The 25288-nt window shown below is 43.0% G+C and overlaps 6 protein-coding genes across 6 annotated transcripts; 4 read left to right on the top strand and 2 right to left on the bottom strand.

The window, feature by feature from the left end:
• Positions 1–10117: 10117 nt before the first annotated feature.
• Positions 10118–12034, bottom strand: NUU61_005211 (putative MFS multidrug transporter; the record flags this gene model as incomplete). Its single annotated transcript, XM_056655793.1, has 5 exons — positions 10118–10461; positions 10533–10994; positions 11042–11205; positions 11259–11758; positions 11846–12034. The coding sequence occupies 5 exons, from the start codon at positions 12032–12034 to the stop codon at positions 10118–10120; spliced, it is 1659 nt and encodes a 552-aa protein (XP_056511406.1).
• A 988-nt stretch (positions 12035–13022) lies between these two features.
• Positions 13023–14571, top strand: NUU61_005210 (uncharacterized protein; the record flags this gene model as incomplete). Its single annotated transcript, XM_056655792.1, has 2 exons — positions 13023–13060; positions 13134–14571. The coding sequence occupies 2 exons, from the start codon at positions 13023–13025 to the stop codon at positions 14569–14571; spliced, it is 1476 nt and encodes a 491-aa protein (XP_056511405.1).
• A 712-nt stretch (positions 14572–15283) lies between these two features.
• Positions 15284–17464, bottom strand: NUU61_005209 (uncharacterized protein; the record flags this gene model as incomplete). Its single annotated transcript, XM_056655791.1, has 1 exon — positions 15284–17464. The coding sequence occupies one exon, from the start codon at positions 17462–17464 to the stop codon at positions 15284–15286; it is 2181 nt and encodes a 726-aa protein (XP_056511404.1).
• Positions 17465–18390: 926 nt separating this feature from the next.
• NUU61_005208 (Zn(II)2Cys6 transcription factor) lies at positions 18391–19998 on the top strand (the record flags this gene model as incomplete). Its single annotated transcript, XM_056655790.1, has 4 exons — positions 18391–18447; positions 18507–19064; positions 19134–19271; positions 19336–19998. 4 exons carry the CDS (start codon positions 18391–18393, stop codon positions 19996–19998), a joined length of 1416 nt encoding a protein of 471 aa, XP_056511403.1.
• Positions 19999–22124: 2126 nt separating this feature from the next.
• Positions 22125–22619, top strand: NUU61_005207 (uncharacterized protein; the record flags this gene model as incomplete). Its single annotated transcript, XM_056655789.1, has 1 exon — positions 22125–22619. The coding sequence occupies one exon, from the start codon at positions 22125–22127 to the stop codon at positions 22617–22619; it is 495 nt and encodes a 164-aa protein (XP_056511402.1).
• A 924-nt stretch (positions 22620–23543) lies between these two features.
• lysB (homoisocitrate dehydrogenase lysB) lies at positions 23544–24883 on the top strand (the record flags this gene model as incomplete). Its single annotated transcript, XM_056655788.1, has 4 exons — positions 23544–23628; positions 23686–23726; positions 23796–23965; positions 24040–24883. 4 exons carry the CDS (start codon positions 23544–23546, stop codon positions 24881–24883), a joined length of 1140 nt encoding a protein of 379 aa, XP_056511401.1.
• Positions 24884–25288: the final 405 nt, after the last annotated feature.

Genomic DNA, 25288 nt, shown 5'->3' with positions numbered 1-25288 from the left:
TAGATACCTATATAAAGAGGTATACAAAACCTAGACCACGAAGAATCTAACAATATAATTAAAGGAACCAAATTATAGAGAGACCAGTATCTAATAGAGTTCCTATAAAAAAGAACCTAAAGAAAGCTCTCGGCCCCGAGACAAGGCTACCTCACTAATCGACACACACCACAATATATAGGGTCCCTACGAAGGAGAACTTAAAAGGAGTCCTATAAATAAGATCACAGGATAATACCAAAAAAATAAAATATAGATATATAATATTAGCGTTATCACGATAACCGAACAATCACTAGATATAACGGACAATAAACTACGAGACTACGTTATAATTAGGCACGAAACGAAACAAATCTATACCACCAACGAGAAACCACGAATTCCGAAAAAATATCAAGACTTCGAGGATATTTTTACAAAACCAATAAATAGGGTACTACTAGAGCACAGCCTATTCGACCACAAAATTAATACAATAGAAGGCAAAGAACCTACTATCAAACTAATTTACTAGCTATCCAAGAAAGAGTCTTAGGCACTAAGAGAATATATCAACAAAAACCTAAAGAAAGGTTATATACACAAATTAATTTTACTAGTAGAATACCCAATCTTATTCGTTCTAAAGAAAGATAGAAATCTACGTCTTTACGTGGATTATCGATATTTAAATTTAATTACTATCAAAGACCGATACCTATTACCTTTAATTCACGAGATCCAAGATCGGATTTAGGGAGCAAAATACTTCACGAAGTACAATATTACCAACGTATATCATCGTATCAGGATCAGTATAGGCCACGAGTAGAAAACAGCATTCAGGACTAAATTCGGACACTTTAAATATATAGTTATACCCTTCGGCCTCACTAACGTACTAATATCTTTTCAACAATTTATCTATACTATATTAGACGAATACCTTAATACCTTTATTATAGTCTATTTAGATAATATCTTAGTATTCTCTAAGACCCTCGAAGACCACGTCGAACATAACAAGAAAGTACTTTAGAAGCTTAGAGAAACTAAAGTATTTCTCAAACTCAAGAAATACAAATTCTATATCTAAGAAACAGGATTCCTAGGATATATTATCAGCACTAAAGGATTTAACATAAAAAAAGAAAAAGTTAAAAGCATTCACGAATAGCCAACGCTATACAACGTTAAAGACGTCTAGAAGTTCCTTAGACTCGCTAACTACTACCGACGAATAATCCTAAGCTACATATATATCGTAATAGGACTCTACCGATTCACGAAGAAAAAGGAAACCTTCGTGTAGGATAACGTAGCAAAAAAATTATTCTAAGACCTTAAAGAACTCTTTAAAGAAGACACGATCCTCGTAGTATTCAATTACGAGAAGCTAGTCACAATTAAAATAGATATATCAGACTACATATTAGACATACAATTAACCTAACTAGGCAATAACAATAAACCTCGACCAATCGTATTTTAGTTAAGGAAGATAATCGCAATAGAGCTTAACTACGATATTCACAATAAGGAATTATTAGTTATAGTATTAACATTCCAAATCTAGAGACTATATCTAGAAAGAGCCAAATATACAATCACAATCAAAACAGACTATAAGAACCTTACGTTCTTCACAACAACTAAAATACTTACTTAACGACAAACACGATAGGCTAAAATCCTCGCGTAATATAATTTTAGAATTATTTACTATAAAAAGACAGAGAACAGCCAAGCCGATATATTAAGCCGACGACCAGATTACGAACTCAATACTAAAACAGTAGACCTAGCGATCCTTAAACAAAACGAGAACAGATCAATCGGCTACAACAGACAAATCCTCGCAGTAATCATTAAACTCGAGGACAATAAACTATTAAGACAGCTCCGAGAAACCACCACTAACGACCAAGCAATACAAGATTTACTTAAGGATTTAGCGGAAAACGATAAGTTAACAATAGATAAAACCGGACTCGTATATATATATAGATTAATATATATTCTAATATCACTACAAAAAGAAGTTATTAAACGTTACCACAATATACCTATACACAGATATATAAGAACCGAGAAAACCATAGAACAGATCTTACGTAATTTCTACTTTCCGAACATAAAACGAAAAATTATGCACTACACTCGACAATACGATATATATCAACGAAACAAACTAACAAAATACACGTAATATAGAAGATTGCAATCCGCAGAAACCCCTACGAGACCTTAGGAATAGATCACTATAGACTTTATCACAAAGCTACCAGACTCGGATAGATATAATATAATTATAGTTATAGTCGACAAACTAACTAAATACGTTTATATAATCCTAACGACTAAATAGATTAACGCGACCTAAATAGCGAATATACTACTTCGCTATATCTTCACGAACCATAACATACTAAGCAAAATCACGTCTAACAGAGATAAGCTATTCACATCGAATATATAGTAATCATTCGCGGACCTTATAGATATTAAATATAGACTCTCTACTATATACCACCTACAGACCAACGGACAGACAGAAAGAGTCAACTAAACCCTCAAGTAATACCTAAGATACCACGTCAACTATCAGCAGAATAACTAGACAGGATTACTACTAATAACATAACTCGTATACAATAACGCAATAAACTCAATAACTAATAAAACGCTATTTTTCGCAAATTACAGATATAATCCCATAATCATTAACGAACTAATCGGTAAACAGATAATCGCAGAATCAGCTAACCTTTTAGCTACAAGACTTAAGCAGCTATATTTATAGCTATCTAGAGATATCGAATTTATTAACCTCCGTATAAAAAAATATTACAACCGACACTACTAGAAGGGACCTAACCTAAAAAAAGGGAGAAAATATATCTCCTATATCGAAACATTAAGACTAAACGACCTAGCAACAAACTCAATCACTTAAGAATTAGACTATTTATTATTAAAGGAAAAAAGGGACTAGTCATATATCTCTTAGATCTACCTAATAGTATATAACGTATCCATCTAGTTTTTTATATCTCGTTACTTAAACCCGTACCAGAAAACGCCGAACTCGCTACTAACGTAGAGATCGAGAAAGAAACCGAAGACGAATATAAAATCGAAAAAAATTCTAGATAATAAACATATTAGTAATAAGCCTTACTATCTTATTAAATAGAAAAGGTACGATACCTCTAAAAACACATAGGAACCTATTAAGCACCTAATAGGTTACTCCTAATTAGTTCGATAACTCTATTAGTATCGACAATCGCAGAGTTAGCACTCGCCCAGAACTCGGGGGGTATCCGATCAATCTCCGCTAGAATCTAATCAAAATTCGGATTCTTAATAATAGACGATAACTACTAAATATCGAGAGTAGAAAAAGAAACCTACTCTAGGGACGATTTCTTTATATCTAAAATTACCAACAATTCTATATTATATTCTAATATTTTAAACCCGCGTTATTCCAAGAATTTTTGTTATTTCCGTAATCGGGTATAACGAGCTAAGGTCTTAGCAATTTTACTCTATACCTCCGATAGATAAGCCTATAATTAATTTAACTCCGGCTCCAATAGATCTAACTTGTTATTAACGGCCGATAAATCCGTTACTATTTTCTCTCTTACTTACTAAAGCAAAGATTACTCCTTTTCGGTATAAAAGTTATATTTACACAAATAACCCTACCGCGTACACGATATATATTTCGAATATCTTTAGATTCAATCTATCACACACTCTTTATTAGAATCGCGATAACTCTCGTAAGGAACTAAAGGGACAAAACCGAATCGTTAAATATATTCCGCTTAGTACTCGTGACTAGCACCTTAACTTTAAGATACCTTAGGAACGCTTTCCAGGACAACGTTAGCTTTACGCTTCGCGGGTATAACGCGATAAAAAGAGAAAGAAATACTTACTAAAAAAGGAGATTCGAAGACAACCAGACAACGCAAGCCTACTTATATTTCCGAGGACGAAAACCTACAAAAGAGGAAGGTAATATTATAGACCAGCCACGTTAACGCCTTAGCGTCCTATAGGATAGGAACATTAGAGCCAACCGATTTATACTAATAAGGATATTAACGTTACGTGACCAAGAAATAGTAGAACGATCAACGATAGCATAGTCACTAACAGCTACTATACTACTATCTACTAAGATACTAACAGGAAGAGAAGGATATATAAGGACGCTTATTTACCATATATCTAGCTCTTCGCGTTCAACTCATATTATCAACCTCAGTTATAAGTTTAACTCAGATTATCTCGTTTACACTATAATCCTCTCAAGACAACCCCTCTAGTAGTAAAGCACCCTCAGTACTTCTATCACTAAGCACCCCTCACCTTGACCGTTCCTCGATACCTTAACAGACCCGAGCCTGTATAAGGCCTGACTAACAAGGCAACAGTACAGTTGCGAGGCCAGATATCGTTGATACTAGGAGACCCTTGGCCTTCTAGTATAACTGGAAAGACCCCCGTGTCTTGGTATCTTGAGAGAAGTATACCTTCAGGTTCCAGCTAACATTCATAGGTGACCAGTGCGTAACAGTTAAGCGAATACGGAGACTAATCGATTATCTAAATCCTATGATTTTTGAACCACTCTTACGAGATTTCTGCTATATAAATCCTCGTATTATCTTATTAGAACATCGAGTATAGTTTATATATTAGTAAAAGACCTTCTTCGAGAGTATCAAGATAGGAGTTCGTAGTATAACCTTACCGAGGTACATTTTTATCGCGATTCATGATTATTATTTTTGTTCGGCCATTAATCTAGATTCTAGCCTAAATTATCTACGAAATATCCTTGTTATAACTCACGAGGTTCACAAGATCGCTTCGGTAGGCCTCGGAGGTAAATCGAAAGACGAATTGGACCTTAGAATTCGATATTCGTTAGACTGAATATTCGTCAGAAAAGATTAGATTCTCTTAATCCGAAAAACTCGCCTATTCACGTATAAAAGCGCGTCTTTTTTATATAACCGACTTTAATAAAGGTATTCGTTTCTTACTCTTCTATTTTCGAAGCCTATAGCCTTTTAAAACGCGTCGAATTATTGATCGAGAGGGTGAATAGAGAGTATTCGCTCTAAGGGCTCTATAACTTATTCGCGGGTTCCGACGGGTTATCCGATAGATATATCGAATAGTCTAATCGCTGATCTTAGAAGATCTACTATTTCTAGGCGATGATTTAAGAGTATAGTATTACTAAAAGCGATCGCGAGTCCGGTAAATTGTAGTACAGCTAAGATTTAAATCGCGAGCGATTTTAGTAGGACTTAAGCTATTTTCGAGAGCAAAAATAATCGCTACGCGAGTAGATTCTGATAATTCATTATTTTGCCTACGATTTATACTAATTTCAGTGCCAAAATATCGTATATTCGTTATGGTAGAGAGAAAAGAAAAAAGGGGTTAGAATATGGATTTTACTAAAGTAGGGTGCTATACCCAGACTTTTGGACCCCGTTGTATATAGAAGTAATTCGGGCGCGTAGATAGGGCTGGTTTATATAAGCCCTAGCTAAACGTCCCTGATAGAACTAACGCGTATACTGATCTTAGAAAGGATAGTAATTAGACCCTTTTGCTATATAAGCTCTTAAGTAACTAGCTAGCCGTTACTATTAGTTAAAGACGGGGTATATAGTAGTAGGAGCCTATTTTTACTAAATTTAGGCCTAAGAGAGCTTAGTCTATTAGGGGTATAGAGAATTAAAGGAAATAGTATACTATCTTCTCTTTAAATATTAGAAATAATAGTATTAATAGAGGAAGCTCTATAGGGCCCTAGATAGGGCCGGAGTTATTAGATCTTTAGTAATAGAGGACTATCTAGAAGGAAGGCTTCTAGGTAAGCCTAAAGCTACTATAGCTATCTTATAATTTCTAGCGACTATAAGGGTAGCGTTACTATTAAGATATCTCTAATAAGCAGCGGAGCGAGCCCGATAAGACGACGAATAGGGATTAGAGGCCCTAGAGGAAACGGACTAAACTAGGGAAGGGTAATAAGAGGGGTAGCCTAGGCTTTTGGCTTAGGGGATACCCTACTCTATCACAGAAATCGAGGAGAGCTTAAGAAGCTTAAAGACCCCCGCGTAGATAGGTAGCTTAGGGCGAGGAAAAAGGTTAGAATATCTATAGATAGGGTAGTCGCCTAGGAACTAATAGGAGACGGGGGCTAGAAGGCAGGCCTAGCTAGGCCTATTAGAAGCCTCTGCCCCGGATAGCGGTCTATCATAGCTTTAGGGCTCGGTATAGACAATAAACTTGATTTAATAATAATAATAATATACTATCTTAGTCTATAATAAATCTAAGGAATTCTACTCTTTCTTAATAAAATATATATTTTAAAGGTTTTATATAAATTCCTATTTCCCTTATTCTCTTAAGGATTTAATAGATATAGTAAATATATAATTTATAGTCCGAGGAGAAGATTAGAATAATATCTAAATATATAATATAGGAGATATTAAATAATCCTTATAAAATAGTATAAATATAATTCTAGAAGATAATAAAAGTATTAGTTAAGCTAAATAATATAATTATATATTTAAAATAACTATAATATATATAAAATATAGTCTTCTATTCTTCGCTCTCTCGAATATAAATATAGTAATAGATATTTTAGATATTAATCTTATTTAAGTATTTTACTCCTAAAAATTAATCTAAAATCTCTAAAATAAGAGATAAAGAGTATTAATTCTTTATTATAATCTTATTAAGTCCTTAATAGTCTATATAGAGATATAATCCTTTATCTTTTTTAGAATAAAAAGGATTAATACTCTAGTAGGACTTTTTAAAGGTCTAATCCTTCTATTTATAAGATTTTCGTTAATATAGGTTTATAATATCTATAATTCATTTTATAATAAAAGATATATTAATCTATAAAATAGGGAATAGTTATTTTCTAATTTAATAGTATAATCTTATAAATTATTAGATAGAAGGATTTACGATCGCTCTGTTAAAAAGATATTAATAAATTAGTATAGTTCCGGTAGTATTTCTAAAAAAATAGATAGTTAGTTCTTTATTTTTTTTATAGGGTAGCTAGACTTTCTCCGGGAGTTTTATAATAATATAGATAATAATATATTTTTAATATTTTTTCACGAGTTCCTAAATTAGTACTAACTTAATTTTAGTAGTTTTAAATTATTAACTTTTGTTCTATAATAAAATATAGACGCGATACTTTATAAATATTATTATTAAAAGTAAGATTAAACTTCTTTATTTATAAAGACCTTTATTAATCGCGAGATAAAGATAAACTATTAATTTAGTAGTTCCTTAAGAATCGGTAAATATAATAGATATCTTTTATATATTATATAAAGGAGTTCCTTAATTATCTATTATTCTAAATAGTATTAATAATAGCTTCGCTCTCTATAATTTATACTTTTCCGCGAATTTAATACTAATAATATTAATTTTAACGTAGGTATCTATATCTATATATATTTTAATTTTATTTTATAGTAATACTAGAATATAAAGATAAATTATAGTTTCTATTTAGAGTAATAGAATTAGCTATATAGGATTTAGACTAATTTATTATAATTTTTTAACTTAATCTAAATAGCTATTTATATACTAGCTTTTTTACTTAATTTATTAAGATAATAATTAACGAGATAGGGTTTATTTTAATAAATATAATATCGAAGGGTTTTTTTATTCTTTCTAATTAAGTTCCTTTCATTTTTAGGTCCTTTCTTTAGATCCCTAAGGTTTATAGTTTAGTTAATACTAATTTATCCGAAATTATTTATTTATAGATTCTTTAAGGGTTTTAGGGCTTTTTTATTTTCGTATTAATTATAGTAATCCCTAGTAATAAATAGTTAGAGATACTATCTTATCTTAGTTTTTAGGTAGTTTATATATATATTCTTATATATATCGCTTAAAGTTATAGATAAATTTCGAGAATATTATAATACTCTCTTTTTCTTATTTTAATAAGGGAAGTATTACTCTAATAAATCTAAAAAGATATAAAACTCTCGCGGATCCTATTTTAGGCGTTAATAGGCTCTTTATAGTTATCCTATAATATCGATTTTAAGGGTTATAATATCTTTAATAAAAAAGAGAGTCTAATTCTTAAAATAAGCATATAAAGTATTAATATTTTATTATTCTTTTTTAGGTTTCTCGGTAATATATTAATATTATCTTTATTAGTAAGTAGATTCTATATATAATAAAACTATAATAATTTATTATTCCTTGTTACGATATTTCTATAATACTCCTTTAAAAATAAAAGAGAGGAATAAATCAAGAATATTAGAATATTTTAAATCCTAATCTTATTTTTATCTTCCGTAGGAGGTAAACCCTAATTTCATTATTAATTTATTAAAGGTTTAATAATATTCTTTTATTCGATCTAATTTCTTATTTATTAAGCTATTTATTATAATTCTTATAAATATTAAATTTTTTCGATCGTTTATTAGATAGTCTATAGGTTTTTATCTAGTTAGGTCTAGTTAGTTTTAGATAGAGAGGTTTACAATATCTTTTTAGGAGTATTATTTTGACGTATTATAATAGATTAGGTCTATAGGGTTATCCTATTTTTTTAGGTAATCGAAAAAGAAGATTTAGAATTATAAAAAATATACTTAGTAAGGTATAAAACCTATTAATTAGATAAAGAAATAAAAGGAAAGAGTAAGAGAAATAGTATATCTTTATTACTATTAAGACTAAATCTTATCTTATTAGCTAGATACGAGAGTATCAATTTATTATATAATATCTTCGTAACTCCACGTATTATCAATAATATAAACAACTAGGTTTCTGTTGTGTATCGTGATTATTCCACTATAGAGTAGATTAAGTAACAAGTTCCGACTTCCTTCAGGATCATATAATATCACCTGATTCACCCCTTCTGTTAGTTGGGAATAACCTCATGCCTCACTATCTTAGTAGACCCTTTACAATTCTTTATATATATATAGTATATTTCCTTTAGGGTATATATTCTACTATAAGTTTCCGCTGATGTTTAGACTCGTGCTTACTGATTGGTCCATTGGCTCTCAGTAGCCTATTATTAAGTTGCGGGGTCCTTGGATAACTGGTGTCTGTAGGGTCCGTAACACTAAGATAGTAGCTAAAATAACTTCTAAATAGGTTTCTAGGTAGATTTCTAGGATAATTAAGACTAACGAGTTTATTAGTTAATTCGCTATATAATCTTAATATACTTATTATATAAAACTAAAAAATAAGCCTAAGAAGTATCCTAAAGTCTTGAAAAGGTTTTTGTGGAGCTCTATAATTATTGCGAAAGAGTATAGTACTACTGTAGTCGCCTTGTAAGCTATTATAGGCTAGGTACTTATCGTTTAGGCTTTGAGCGAGGTTATTATATAGCTAGGTACAGGTGATATTGGTATAGCGCTGACCTAGGCCCGTCTTGAAAAAATCAATATTATCTGTTAAGCTTTGTATACTAATTGTTGTGGGTTATGTATATTAATAGATTTAAGAATTTTGTAGTTGGCCGGATGGTGTAGTTGGTTATCACGTATCGTTAACACCGATAAGGTCCTGGGATCGAACCCCAGTCTGGTCATTTTTGCCCTTTTCTAAGCTATTTTGTTTGCTTCCTTGTATCATTTTTTCTTCCCTCCTTTTCTTATTAAAGAAAAAGAAAATTAGAAATAGAAAGGTTCATTCGTATATAATGTTCTAGTCCGTTGTAGTCGCTTTACCCTAAATCCCATCTATGGCACGACTCACCCAAAAGTAGTAGTAAGATAGAAATCAAAAATAGAACTAGATGACTACATAAATTAGGGTATAGATCTATAGACATGCTTATAGATCTCTTGCATATTAACCTTGAAGATCCATAGATACTCTAAAGCCCTGCGAGCTCCTATGTTATATGCAGTCTCGGCATGTATCAATCTAATTCATGAGCTGTCTATGCAATTCTGTTTCAAACACGAGAAAAAGAAAGTCATGACAGTATTGTTCATCCCTGAGAGCAAGTATCATCATCAATGGCCACTCAGCGGCTAAGCTTGGTTTCACGAATGAAGCAGCTGCTGAACAAAGCAAAGAACACGATAACAAGCATCAATGCAATCCCCTTGTTGGTGGACCAACCGTAACAGCCGCGGACAATCTTAGCAACCGCCGGTTCCAGCGTTTTGATGAAATCGAGACTTTCTCGAACCCTGTTAGCGATCTCATCAATGTTCTTGCTGTCGCGTAGGCCGATTTTCAGTCGCTGTCGCAGGAACTGCTGTACGACTGTCGATGTCAGCGAGAGCCCAATTACAGAGCCCAATGACCGGAAAAGATATGAGCAAGCCGTTACTACCGCCTGGTCATCGGGGGTGGCGTTTGATACTGGGGCCGATGAGTTAGCGAAACTCCTAGAGATTGGGAAGAAGTGATAGCAAAAGAAAACAACAACTCACTCAAGCCAATCAACGTTGTCGTGACACCAATGCCATTTCCGAAAGACCCAATCGCCAGTCCGAGGATCATAGGAATTGTGCTGGTCATGACAGGGCCGGAGAAAAGAAAAAGGACCAAACAACCGCCCGTCAGAAAGCTGTACCCAGCAATCGTCAGCCAGAAATATCGCCCAGACCACCTCATCACAGCGCCTGACAACAGCGACCCAGAGACCCCGGAGAGGATACTCGGCAGCAGACGTACACCTGCGACGGTGGCGGAGTCTCCGAGGACGGCTTGGAAATATAACGGGATATAGAACAACGCAGCAATCCACCCTCCAAAGCTGAAGAAGTTGCATGCGTAGCAAGCAAAAAAAGTCCGGTCAAAGATGATATGACCCGGCGCAAAGGGTTCGGTTGCAATGTATATTTCAACCAGAATGAAAAGAACAAATAAAACGACCGAGACACTCAGCGAGGCTATCGTCAAGGGAGCTTCCATGAAACATTGCTGCCGCGATCGAGACCCAGCAGGAAGCCAAGCACAGCTCCAACAAGGACGATAGCTCCGAGGAAATCGATGCGACGCAACTTTGTTTTCCAGTGAGAGTCCTCGCGGGCGGGAAGCTTGAGGAGCACACACACGGCAATGAAGGCAATGATACACAGAGGGAACTGCACCAAGAAGGCCCTAAAGACAATTGTGAGATAATGAAACACACTAGAGCCATCGGTAATCCATACCAGCGCCAGCCAATATAGTCGGCCAGGATTCCACCCAACGGTGCACCAGTGCCCGATCCAGTGGCATAGATAATGTTGATGACACCTTGCCACAGACCTCGGTCACGCAGGGGGACAATGTCACTCATCAAGATGCTAACCACTGTGGTCATACCACCACCTCCAATACCTTGGAAGACCTGTCCGGGGAACGTGTCAGCACGCAAGACATCAATAGCAGTGGGATTTGAGGAATGCCTTACACGAGCAGCAATCAATTGATTGATATTCTGTGCAAGACCACAAAACAAGCATCCAGTACCGAAGATGGCATATGCGAAGAGCAGGCACGCCTTACGACCAAAGATATCGCTCAATTTGCCATACAAAGGCTGGAACGAGGTCAGGGTCAGAAAGTACGAGGTTGCAATCCAACTGGTCAAATTAAGGGCCTTGAGATCGCTGCCAATCTGGCCATAGCTGGCCATGATAATTGTTTGGTCTGCAGCCGACAGGAAGACCTACAATATATATGTTAGCTTTTTCTATCTATGAAAACGGTGCTCATGTTATCGAGCACGCCTCAAGGCACGAGGGGAATCCCATACACCTAATGAGACCGCGGGAATAATAAACTTGAGTTGCTTTTGGAAACTGGGAGCCGATTCCTTTGTTGGCTCAGGCAATTGGGTCTCCCCGGCCTCCCCATAGTGACTGGGGATGGTTCCAGTGGCTGCAGCGGCGTCGTGCGACGCCAGCAGCGGTGATGTCTCCGAGGGATTGTTTTCTGGCGCCATGGCTGACATATAAGTCAGTAAGTCAGTACGTCAACCTCCAACTCGTCCTTGGCTTCCCCAGAGTTCGAATATAGCCCGACTGACCCACGAGAGGGAAAAGAAAAAGAGACGCCAACTTAACTCCCAAGTCCGTATAAGTCACGTGCCGATAAACCCCCCTCTCCGATTATCCGACGTCCAATCAAAAGCGGCGGATCCAGCCCCTCGCGTGCTCGAAAGATGCCATTAGTCATCGCAGGATTATGCACGGATTATGTCGGCCAAAGGAGAAATACCCGTCAACTATGCATAAGGAATGGATATCAGATTTCTTGCCAGAGATATATGAGTTCGAGAGTATTACATAGGAAGAAATAAAGCCGGTGCTTCGATATTTGTGATGTTTTTCTGCTATGGTAGATCCGCAATCCACAGGTATATATTTACGTGGTCACCTCTTGCACTCTTTGCGGTAGCTTTGCTAGGTATTCACTGTATTAAATTGTTGAATCCTTTTGGTCCTTCGAGCCTTATTACCTACTATGGCTCTCTTTTGAATTCTTTGTTTTGTTCTCATTTTGAGATCGGCCTAGCGCAGCACCCCACGTTAGGCTAAAGACCTCGGGAGTGATGCGACAGCGGCGCTCTATATTAGTAAATGCAAAACTAACACATCTCTCTAATGTATTCTTTTCTTCCAAAATAAGTTATCTTATATATTCTGACCTTTTCTATTTTATTATCTAAATGTGCTTTCTAGATCCCAGGTCTTGTACCGAGTACTTCCCCACTGGCGACCGATCCGTGTGATGCCCAGGTAGCTAGTACTCTCGTCACACTCGAAGCGCCCGCACGGCGGCTGCAGGCAGCGTCTCACAGGCCAAATGAAAGGCAGCTAAATTTCGTAGGTGCTTCGCGTTCTCTATTTCTTGTTCCTTTTCTCCCTTGATTCTATTCTGGCACTGTATTCTATTTTATTGCATTTCGTCGCGTCTTCCCAGTTGACACCATGCCTCCCTTAGCAGGCGAAGAGTGTCTGTTGACCGTGTGAGTAGAACTGACATCCCTTCCCCGCAGGCGTTGACCGAGTGCCTCTGACCGTAACCCTGTCATGCTGTAGTTTTGCCGACCTCCACTACTATTTTACAGCACCAATGTCGAAACCCCTCCACCACCGCTTCGAGAAGGGCTCTTACTTGTATATCCACCATGATGCCCCGCGGAGCAAGGCCCGCATCGAAATCGCCAATAATCCCGGGACCGCCGATCAGGATGCATTCCATGGCTTTCTGGATAGCGTCCATATCCAACACTCGCTTGAGTTCCCGACTCGTTGCACGTTGACCGTGGACGGGCAAGCTCCCACCCAGCAGCAGCAGCAGCAGCAGCAGCCTCCCGCATCATCACAGTATGAATGGCGTCTGCCAAACGAAGACTCGCGCACGGGACAACCTCAGCTTCTTCGACTACACACGTTGGACATCTATTTTTGGACCTCCGACGATGTCAATCAGTTCCTGGACACCGTCGCCCGTGTTCTGTCTAGCTCTCAGCTTGAGACAGACCGAGTCGCCGCAATCCCGCAATCGGATCCATCCATGAGCACGGTTGTCCAGCAACTCGAGAACGTGGCCGTCTCGGACCCAGCGTATCAAAACGGACAGACGCGCAATTCCCGGACGGATTCTGCGTCCATCGCTGCACCGGTCCCTCAGGGAATCCCACAGACCTTCCCTCCACCTCCTCCAAGTGGCCCGCCGGCAGACGCCCACCCGTCACCAGGCTCTCAGGCCGAAGAAAACAAAGAACCAGTGAATTTCACACCCCTGCCATACAATCCCGCCGCGCCCGCCGCGCCGGAGCCAATCCAACATCGCGAGAAGACCCCGCCGCCAGAGGACGGCGTCGAGGGCACGGGGCTAGTAGCTGCGGCAGCTGCCGACCAAGGTATGCCACTCACGCCGCCGCATCAAGTAGGCGGAGGAGGGGTGGGAGTAGGATTCGGGCCCGTAGCACCAACAACCCAAGGCCTGCCATACGGAGGACTCCCCGGCACAATGGCAACGGGGTACGCATCACCACCGCCCAGCGCAGGGCTGGCGCATTCAAACTCGTTCTCCACGCGCTCCTCCCTCCAGAGCCCCGGCGTAGCATCCTTTGGGCAGACGTTCCTCGCCGGCTCCGGAGCACAACCGCAGGCGGCAATGGCGTTCGCGCCGCCACCCAAGGAACCAAATGCCCACCTCTACGCGCAGCCCGCCGCCGTGTCTCCCCAGTCCCCGCCTCACCAGACCGGAGCGCCGCCGCCGGCGGTGGGTGGTTATTCGAACTACTCGTACGACCAGACGCAGCCACCGCGCCAGCCCGGTTCTTCGGAATATAACATCCACAGCCAGGTGTACCGGCCATCTGAAGCCGAGGTGAATTCTCACTCTCAGAAATATGCACAGCAAGCCATGAAGAATCCCGGGCAACGGCATCGGAAACTGGAGAATAATGCGGCCCGAATGGAGAGTGGCGTTAACCGCTTTCTGAAGAAGCTTGAGAAGAAACTTTGAAGGGAACAACCGTCGTGATTCTCTTTTGATTCATTTTTTTTCATAGGTTGGCTATCTCTTCTATTGTTAAGGATCTCTTGCTGGTCATGGTCACCTCACGGTAGATATTTAACAGTTGGGTACGCTGCTGAGCAGCAATGAATAGTTGATATGGTTACTGGTGCAGAATGCCAACCTCAACATGGATGGGAGCTATACTCCCCAGAAGTGAATGATTTAAAACTTATATGCCAAGGCTCAATGATGCAGCTATCGCTAAAAGAATACCATATGCTCACAAAAGTGGTACTAGAAATGCAATAGAAAAGACACCAACAGAGGTGAACTCATCAGGCCGAAATGAAACAAAGTCCCTTGGGAGAAGAAGTAGAGTAGAAGAAAGGAACAAAAGAGAGCCTCGAAGACAAGTCGCAAGGCAATCAATCAAAGGCTCACTGGAGCCCCAATATCCAAGGGTATAGTCAGACAAAGATTAAACATGTATCCGAGAATGTAAATGGCAACAAAGATAGAAACAAGAGCAAAGTCAAAGTAAAGTAAGACTTGACTCGTGCAGAAATCTACATCCATCACTGTCCTGACAGCGTGAGAGTTAGTTCAATGCCAGGCTGGCGATGTCCAGGTCGACATTTTCTGGCTTGACCCCAGTCGCAGGTTGCGCCGACGGGGCATATTCCTCGACATTTTTCGCCTCAGTATGCTTCTCCGAAGATTAGGGGACGGTGGCATCAGAAGCAGAGAGATTAGCATCTTCGCCAGAGGCCTGGGCATGGGGCTTGGATGTCTTGAGGGCTTCTTGAACCTCTGGTGCGGGCTGGGAGATTTCTGGCTCCTCGGTGAGCTTTGAATCGGTATCAACAGTCTGGTTGACAGGGGTACTCTCCGGCTCTTCAACAGACTTCTCAGCTTGAGCGGGGGTAGAGTCCTCCGGGGCATCGGCAGCGACCGCGGTTTCAACCGGGGTTTCACTGTGCGCATCTTTTTCCTTCGACTCGGCAGGCGTTTCAACAGGAGTCTCATCATCGGCCTTAGCAGGGACTTGAGCAGGTCCAGGCGAGGCAGCAGACTCGACCGGCCCCTCAGTGTTATTCTCCTCAGCCTTGTCCTCAGCCTCGCTTTCAGCCTTAACAGGTACCTGAGCAGATTCAGGCAAGGTAACAGACTCCACTGGTGCCTCAACCCCATTGTCTCTAGTGTTGGCCGGGGCCTCGGTAGGCTCGGCTGGGGCGGCAGGTACCTCATTCGTGGCAGGTTCCGGTGAATTTTCGACAACAACCTCTGCAGCAGCGGACTCAGGGGAGGGGTCAATTGGCTTTGCGACAGGCTCTGCAGATAGTTCAGCGGGAGCCTCGGGGATAGGAGATTCGACTGGGGCATCAGCTGCTTCGCTGGCATTTGGTTCGGAAGAGACATTGGGGTGCTCCGGGGTGGTATCTTTCTCAGACTCCATAGCCGTTGACTCTGGAACTGCAGGGGTAGCCTCCTCAATATTCTCCTTCTCACTCTCATGGCCCTTCTGAAGAGGCTTTGCTTCACTCTTTGGCAGGGAGGAGTCCTTGTTCAAAGCCTGGGACTTCTCACTGTGCGGCCGCAAAGCTGCAACCTTGGCCTTTGGTTGGGACGTAACGCGATCAGGCGTCTTTCCAGTGGATGTTCTCGGGGCCTTCGGAGCAGCAGCAGTCTTTGCAGGTCTGCCATCTGTTTTGTCATTGGTTTTGCTGGCAGAGCTTGCAGTGGGACGCATCATCCGCGCAAGGAATCCCTCGTTGACAGGCTTGGATCCCACATCACTGGCACGAGAGCTCGGCCGTTCATTGAATGACTGAGTGGGAAGCGAGGGACGAGACGACTGCTTTCGAACGCTGGCCGCTGTGGTCGTAGCTGTGCGCGTCTGAGCTCCGCCTGTGGCGCTCTTGAGCGAAGAAGGTTTTCTTGTGAGGGTCGAAGCAGTGTTGGTTCGGGTGCTCGATGGTCCCGTACTTCCCAGCTTCGCCGCAGAGGCTTGGGTCGGCGCTGTCATAGACGACGGAAGACGAACGGGCTTGGTCGGTGATTTTGTTCGCGGTTTGTGGGAAGCATCTGCAGCCGAGGCCGTTCCATCCTGCGATGGGGTCGACCCACGGACCGAGCGCGCAGTCGTCTTGCTCACGGGGTTCAGAGAAGCTCGACTTGGCTTGTGGGCAAGAGCATTGGCCCGCTCCTTAGCCATCTCGCGAGCCGAGGGTTTGGATGTGGTATTGTTCGTTGAAGGCTTCGCTACCGTCGAGGTCGCCGTGGTAGATGTATGCTTGTTTGCTGCAGTCTTTGTGGAGTTGATGTTGGATGGCCGTTTAGCGAGGGTCTTTGGTGCGCTTGGTTTTTGTTGTGGAGCCTCAGGGGTTGTGGAGGTGGGCGCATTGGGAGCAGGGGCCTCCTTCTTGGGTGTTGGAGCTTTCTTTGGCTGAGCAGCAGCTTCAGCATGAGCGGGCTCTTCTTTGTCCGTGGCATTTTGCTTTGGAGCAGTCTCTGCAGTTTCCCCTGATTGAACATCGGTCGCTGGTTGCTCAAAGGTGGCTTTTGGATCAGTGTCTAGCCTGCCAGTGGGCGAGGGAGACAACACACCCCGGCTTGAATCTCCGTCCTCTGCATTGATCTTCGGCCCGAAAATCCCAGGGCTGTCACTCCGCCCACTTGTTTTCCTCAATGGCGAGGCAGGGTTGGATTGAATCACCCCCTCCACTGTGACAAAGCTAGCACGGACCTTGGACAGTGGTCTTGTTGTTCCCGAGGTGTCGGAGCCAGCTGGTGATCTCCCACGCGAAGGCGGGGAGGTGATGGGGCTCTGGCTATTCTCGAATTTGGCCAACAGGCTGCGGACACCGGGGTGGTGAGGGTTGTTGCTGTTGTCGGACATAGTGCAGCTCACGATGATCAGCGACTGGAAGGGCGTCGAGTAGCCAAGGGCATGAATGCGATTGAGGGGGGTTGCAAAACGCGTCTGAACAGATGTAACAGGGGCAGTGGTTTTGAAGACAGCAAGATGGCAGTCAGACGCGGGAGAGCAGGTGTGATATCAATCCCACTATGCTTGTCCAGCAGACAGACGCGTCACAATGAGAGTGGCAACGTGTCTGGGAGAAGAGAGAGAATGGGAGATGGAAACTATTACACACAGGCACTAGTGACGTTTAGCGTATCCGATGGGGTGAAACACCTCCTCGCTTTCAGGGGTTGCGTTCCACTTCATTTTGTAACGATTACCAATGATGCTGTGGAGGAATTCAGAAATTAACTCTTCAATCTATCTAGGGCTTTTGGGTACAGAAGGAAATTGTCTCAAGGACCAGCCGTTTCTTCATTGTGGCACGAGAAACACAGATCCACTGCCTGGACACAGTGGCGCCTCTATACTCCTCAGACCTATAGTAGATGTCCGCAGACACATGTGGTGTTGAATATAGTGATTTCTCAGGTATAGTCAATATGATCAGATTATACACTTCAGTCCATCGATCCATGGGTAATTTGGATGTTTTGTACCATGGTAGACTCCTGAGCAAGGGGAGTGCCTGCCTGAGGCAGACACCCAATGTTCGATCCGATCTTCGGCTCTCCATCTCAGCACAGTCCACAGTGAGTGCATATGGTCTTCGGGATGATATCACCACAGCTTCAATGAAGACTGAGGACTTACACTGCATCTCCCCGACTCAGCCTCGGTCGTAGATCTGCTGGCTGCCAAGAGACTGCGGGACACACCCCACGTGATGACATTCTCCTTCAGCCAAGCTGACTAGGTTCCTCCTACCAGACAACAATTCCTGCTCAAGGGAATCCAAGATGGTTGGTGTACCCCGGAGTAGCGGGTGTGCACTCTGTGTGAAACGTCGAGTCAAAGTGAGTGTAGTACCCCGTGCGACCGACCCAACCTCGTATCGGTACTGATAACGCCACAGTGTGACGAGAGAACCCCAGGTTGCGCCAAATGCGAAACCTATGGAAAGCCGTGTCCGGGATATGATCGAGCTTTCAAATTCGTGGCAGGAAAGCCGCATCGTGGCCGACGTCAACCCGGTTCCAGTTCCGGCAAGGCAGATGAACGCTCAAAGAGTGCTAGAACCAGCGTCATAGTCCCTGTTCAATCAGCCTATCAATTTCTGATCCAGCGAGAGAGTCCGTCTTCAATGGTGTCTGCGGACCTCAATGTCTTTCAGCACCTTTGTATTTTGATCGACGATTTTTCCCAACCTGTGTCGGCAAACCGAACCCATTCAGTGTCTCGGTGGTTTGGTTTTCTTCCTTCCATCTATGGCCAGAGCCGGACATTGGATGCGACAATCAAGTCATTCACTGCACATCACATTGGCCGTATCACTCAAAATAAACAGATGGTGTTGTATGCTCAAACCGCCTATGGAGAAGCTCTGTGTATACTTCGAAAGTCGCTGCAAAACCCCTCAGAGCGTCTTTCGTCACATGTATTTTGTGCAGTTGTCTTGTTGTGCATATACGAGGTAAGATAGACGATGTGGCGCTTTTCCTTCTAGAGATGGGATTGCCGCCAGCTTCTAACTCTGATCAAGCTATTCACAGACACTGAGGATCCACAATCGTGGATGAAACATGTCAAAGGATTAAGTCAATTGGTGCAAATTCGAGGCCCTGGCCGTTACCGAAGCGAACTGGACATCACCCTTCTCAAAGCCTCTCGGGGTTTAATTGTATGTTGCAAACTTTTTCTTCGAGAACGATATGGTATAAAATTGGACATTCTGACTGGAGCAGGTAATGCACTCCATGTTCTCGGGCGAGGCGTGTTTCTTAGCTTCCGATGAGTGGCACAGGATCATGCAACAACGCTTCTCTACAAGCCTCCCCACCGAGTCATATCGCAGTATCGAGCAGTTTTTTGCACACTTCACACAGGCCCCGAGTCTTGTGCACAAGTTTTACAGCCTAAAGGACATGGAACCCACAAGCCCTGAGGCCCTACAGATGACCTCGGAGCTTCTTTCAAAAACTCTCGAGGTACAGCATGATTTGGCTGTATGGTATGAGGGGTTTTCTCGGCTGGCTCCACGGCCTGTTGAGGCCATCTCTTCCACTGGCGACGATCTATATCCCATTGTACTCTTGTACTCCGACGTGGGCTTTGCAACCATTTTCTGCAGCTACTACGCTTACAAGGTGATCATCCACGAGATACTCAAGACATGCATTTACCCTGGCCAGCATGAAGCCACGACAATCTACTTTCGGGATCAAATATGCAGGTCGATCGAGTACAATGGCATCGGTATACTCGGGCCCTATCGAATGGGCTTTCCCCTGCGTGTGGCATTCGAAGTCGCCGATCCGGTGACAAGGTCGTGGATCTTGGGCCACCTGGAGCGCTTTTCGAAAATCTATGCAGCAGCTCAGTCAAAGGACTACCAGCCCATTTCGTGATCCAAGAACGATGCAAACTTCACTCGACTAGCCCACCGCCGATGCACTTATATTGATACCTCACTGGCCACAAGACCCTAGGCCATACAACCACGAACACTCCACCAATCTGCATGACATCTGGCTCATTGACCAAGCTCATTTTTGAGATGCTTCCCAGTCATTACTGGTGAGCCGCCTCTTAGGGTCTGCCACCGCGCATGCCATCAACAGTAACGCGACAATGATAATTTCCATGACCAACCCTATTCCAACCAAGATCCCCACGTTGCCAGTGGTTGGTATAAAATTCGGGGGCCCATATTCGAAACCTCAGAGAGTCTTTCATCACATGTCTTTTGTGACCAATTTCATGAAACCAAGATCTTAGATTTTACTAGTATGTATACCAGTAGAATATCCTAAGAATAGGACTTTCACGCCCAGATTTCTAAAGTGACATCATATACTAACGCTAAACGTCTTGGAAGACATATCTCTCCAAGGGCATCAACTCAGTATGAACAGTAAAAACTATACCGGCACCCTTATCCAGAATGACAACTATTCTCGACACCCACGTCACTCACTCTTTGACCCCTTTCTCTGGCCCCATCCAAGCCGCTGAAAGCCACGGCAGTAAAGGTGGGGGTATATCCCACATGGGTCTCCCATGCATGCCGCGATGTACTGGGATATGAGCGACCAGGGCCCTAGTCCTATCATCAACCAGAAGCGCACGGAATTTCCGTGGGAGGAGGTCTGGGCACGAGATGGGAGTCGGGCGCTATAGGAAGTGGGTCACGAGAGGAGCCTCGACGGCAATTGCAGACCTAGAATAGCCAGACGGAATTGTGGCTAAGGGAGAACGGTCTGAAGGTGGAGCGATAGTGCTTATGGGAAAGAAGACTGCGGCATTTGAGTATAGAGGAGGGAATCCTAGACCTGGAAACTTGGGCTGCGGGTGGAGAGGCCGCTAAAGGGATTAACGATCTACTGAGTAAATGAGCCTCTACGTCTCAATCGTTTTGATAGGGAATTAAAATGCTTGTAATTAATTAAGCCATAGTAAGCCACAATTATTTGCCCTGGTGTTTCATAAGATTCTTCGATTTTGCCGCCTGGGCAAGCGATAAAAAAACAGAAATTTCAAGGGTTGCACCATGAACCACTAAATCTTTCCCAGGAATACAGGTTTCAATTATACTTGGCAACATTCACTCTAATAGGCTAAGCTCTGAATCCTGCAATTTATGCAAAATAGCCTAACACTAGGGTTTTTATTGTATAAGCATCTATCGATATTATATGAAGTATATCAAATACAGCAATATATTGAAAGAATCTTACCGGAAACTTTCCCTGCTCTATTGATACGTAAAATATTTACAAAGAATTTTGATAGTGGTTGTTTTCACTGCTTACTACTTTCGGTTTACTGCTTACTACTTACGGTTTATTGCTTACTACTTACGGTTTACTGCTTACTGCTCCTGAGGTCCGTATCTGTCCACTGCCCCCGGCCCCCTAGATCTACATGCTTGACGATTTCTCAGTGGATAAGAAAGTGAATGCGCCCACTAGGTTTTTTCTTTCTTTTTTCTTTTCTTTTTTTCCCTGCTATCCCTTCTAGATCCTTTGAATCCTCCGGCTGGCCTTGGATCTACTGGGTCGGGCGAGTTCATTAGTGAATTATAAAGTGAGCGTGCCCTCTGTGAATAAAAAACTAAAATTTGGGGTGCTTTCTATTCAAGTCATCGACACTATGCGCTTTTTACTGCTGGAGATATCCTCTAGCATTCTATTCTTCTTCTCTTTACTCGGAATTATAGCCACTCCTGGACTCTGCTCCCCTACTCAAGATTTGGGTTAGTAGAGAGATTGATTGTTATCTTGACTATTAATTCTAATATCGACTAGATACACAAACAAAATCTCTCGAAAGTCGTGCTTTTAAAGACTACAAAAAGGAACTTGCCGATCGCAAATTAAAAGGCATACAGAACTATGCTACGACCGAAACCCAAATCCACCAGATGACGAGCAATCCGGAGCGAGACTATGATGCTGATGAATACGTGTCGAGAGATCAAGTTGAAGACCGTATGATCACTATGAAAATTGTTCTCGTAGAGACCTCTTTTAAGATGACCGCAAGAGTCATCAAATCGGTCGGATTTATAAGTCTAGAGGCTAGTTGGAGCCAATTCCGACTAGAAGTCTCGACTAGTGAGAATTCCTTTATCCGAATCTGCGCCGAAGCGATGCTTTTCGCCTGTCATCATGCGGAATTGGAGTACAACAGTGTCAAGGCTTTGAAGGTGAAAATCCAGGATTCTTTCGAGACATCGGTCGCCACAAAAATCAAAAAAACGGGGAAGAACAATCGCCGAATTTGCCGGGATGGACCAAAGCTTGATGAGTTCTATGCGATGCTCGCCGGGAGGCAGGCGGAAATCATCAACGAATTCCGCCCGATGGGGCAGAGATTCCTTCAGGGAGATGCAAAGTTGAATTGCATCACGGCTTGGTATCCCGATAGCGGAGACCCGTTTTGGGTCTTCAATTTTGAGGGTGATAGCCAATCAGCACCTCCATATGAGGAATGTTCGCAGCTGCCGCCGCAGTATGGGATGTGGTGATTGATCGTATTGAAAAGAACGCTGCGGCTATTTATTGCTGTTATATGTATTGTTTCTCTATTTTTATAAGTGGGAGATTGAGACATCAGAGCTTTCTAGTTCGATCTCGGCTGGATTTAGCCGGAATGGTCCTCGATATACTTTTTACTATCTCAATGGAATTCACATATCAAACCGTGTGGACCTTAGCTGTTCGGCCTGGTTAAATGTGAGATGATTGGAATCCAAGTATAAGGACAGAGCACAATCTCCACAATTTCAATTTTGTATTTCTCATTTGAGATGAGAGAATCGAGGGTTGGTGGGAAAGATTGTCTGCCATTGAAGACTGTTGAGACAAATGAAGCTCAATGTACTGGACAGGAAGACATTGACAGCATTCTTGTCAATAAGGAAAATGATCTAAGATAAACCAGAAATGGGAAAATCACAATGACTGTAAATTATTTATATACGTATCGTCATGGAAGTCACCTAGGGCTTCGGTTTCCATTGTATCTGCAGCTGTCTGCTATAGATGCACATCGCGGTAAGCGATCAAACTTTGGGTTTAGCGGGGTGCGAAACCCCCCCCCCCCCCCCAAGAAACAGACGAAATAAGCGTTAGACACAACTGATTATTCCTCAACGGCAAGAAGACCTCGGGAGGCTCCCATCATCATTTAGGCTCGCAGCCAGTGACCATTTTTGGCAGTGTGGGATCTATGCGGCTGTAGTCAGTGGGCAACATGAGAATCTAGTGGCTTGCTGATTCGTAACACAATTAAGAAGTTGACAAAGTGGAATCTACGGTGTCTTCCAAGCCCAGATTTCTCGAATAATGGTAAACCCAGCAGTTGTGTAGTTTGGCCTCTATTGACTCCTGACCTGGAGCGTGCTCGGATCAAAGATGGTCCGCGCCCGCATACAAAAAGAAAAGCTCCGATGACGACGAGTCTCTCCGGCCTCAGGACGCATCTCTGCACGGAGTTCATCACCATGGCTGCTGCTGCTCGGACACTTCGCATTGGTACAATTGCTGTTGTTCTGGTTTTCTGAGGAATTGAAACTGATTGAACTACCCCAGGTCTCATCCCCGGAGATGGTATCGGACGGGAGGTTATCCCCGTAAGTAGCTCTCGGTTAACTACCGACAGGCCAATTCGCTGACCGAAGGATGTAATTGGGGAAATATAGGCCGGCCAACGGGTTCTGGAGTCTCTCCCCTCGTCCCTGAACCTCAAGTTCAGCTTCGTCAACCTCGATGCCGGTTTCGATACCTTCCAGCGCACCGGCACCGCCCTGCCGGACAAGACCGTCGACACGCTGAAGAAGGAGTGTGATGGTGCCCTTTTTGGTGCAGTCAGGTGAGTTTTCATTCACATCTTTCTCTATTAGTGCAATTGAATCGATATCTAACCACTTCACGGAAATGTCTTAGCTCTCCGAGCACCAAGGTGGCCGGCTACTCGTCGCCAATCGTCGCACTGCGCAAGAAGCTCGACCTGTACGCGAACGTGCGCCCCGTCAAGACGACCGTGGGTAGCACCAGCGGCGACCCGATCGATCTAGTGATCGTGCGCGAGAACACGGAGGACCTGTATGTGAAGGAGGAGCGCACGCACGAGGGCCCTAACGGCAAGGTGGCCGAGGCGATCAAGCGGATCTCGGAGTCTGCATCGACACGCATCTCGACCATTGCGGGCGAGATCGCGCTGCGCCGCCAGAAGATCCGCGCTGCTGCTCCCGCCACGGCGACGCGCGACCAGTCCATGGTCACCATCACGCACAAGTCGAACGTGCTGTCGCAGACGGACGGCCTGTTCCGTGAGGCGGCACGCAAGGCCCTGGCCGCCGAGCGCTTCTCGTCCGTGCATGTCGAGGAGCAGATCGTCGACTCCATGGTCTACAAGCTCTTCCGCCAGCCGGAGTACTACGACGTCATCGTTGCCCCCAACCTCTACGGTGACATCCTGTCGGACGGTGCCGCCGCTCTCGTTGGCAGTCTGGGTCTCGTGCCCAGCGCCAATGTCGGTGATGGCTTCGCTATCGGTGAGCCTTGCCATGGCAGTGCCCCGGACATCGAGGGCAAGGGCGTTGCCAACCCCATTGCCACCCTGCGCAGTGTTGCCCTGATGCTCGAGTTCCTGGGCGAGGAGATCGCCGCCGCCAAGATCTACACTGCTGTCGATGCTAACCTGGACGAGGCCAAGTTTCTCTCGCCGGACATGGGTGGCAAGGCTACGACCCAGCAGGTTTTGGATGATGTGCTCAAGAGACTGTAAAATGAGAAGAGAAGTATATAAGCCAAAATGAGAGTTTCTGCAGGTCAATTTTTTATAACAAGAAAGAAATGAAATGAATGGATCCAAAACGATAAAATACTATCAAGTTGTAGGACTATACCCTAGTCGCGTAGCCATAATCTTGTTATCTGAAGGGCTATAGGAAGCCATGGTGTCTGATAGTAATAATCGCCCGATATTACTATCTAGGCAGCATTTTTACATAGAAAAATGGCACAGAAAAGCAGAAATGAAGACCCGACTGTATGGACTATGAAGCAAAATTCAGAGCAGAAGAAAATCCCAGACAAAATAGACATATATGCGTTTAGCCAAATAGATATAATGCAAAGTAAGCCCAAAACCCAACATCGACTTAAACAAATGAAACCGAAAAGAATGTCA

This window comes from Penicillium alfredii (assembly GCF_028826965.1).
Source record: "Penicillium alfredii strain IBT 34128 chromosome Unknown utg000007l_segment0_segment0, whole genome shotgun sequence".
Taxonomy (NCBI): domain Eukaryota; kingdom Fungi; phylum Ascomycota; class Eurotiomycetes; order Eurotiales; family Aspergillaceae; genus Penicillium; species Penicillium alfredii.
This window is presented reverse-complemented; position numbering and strand designations above follow the sequence as displayed.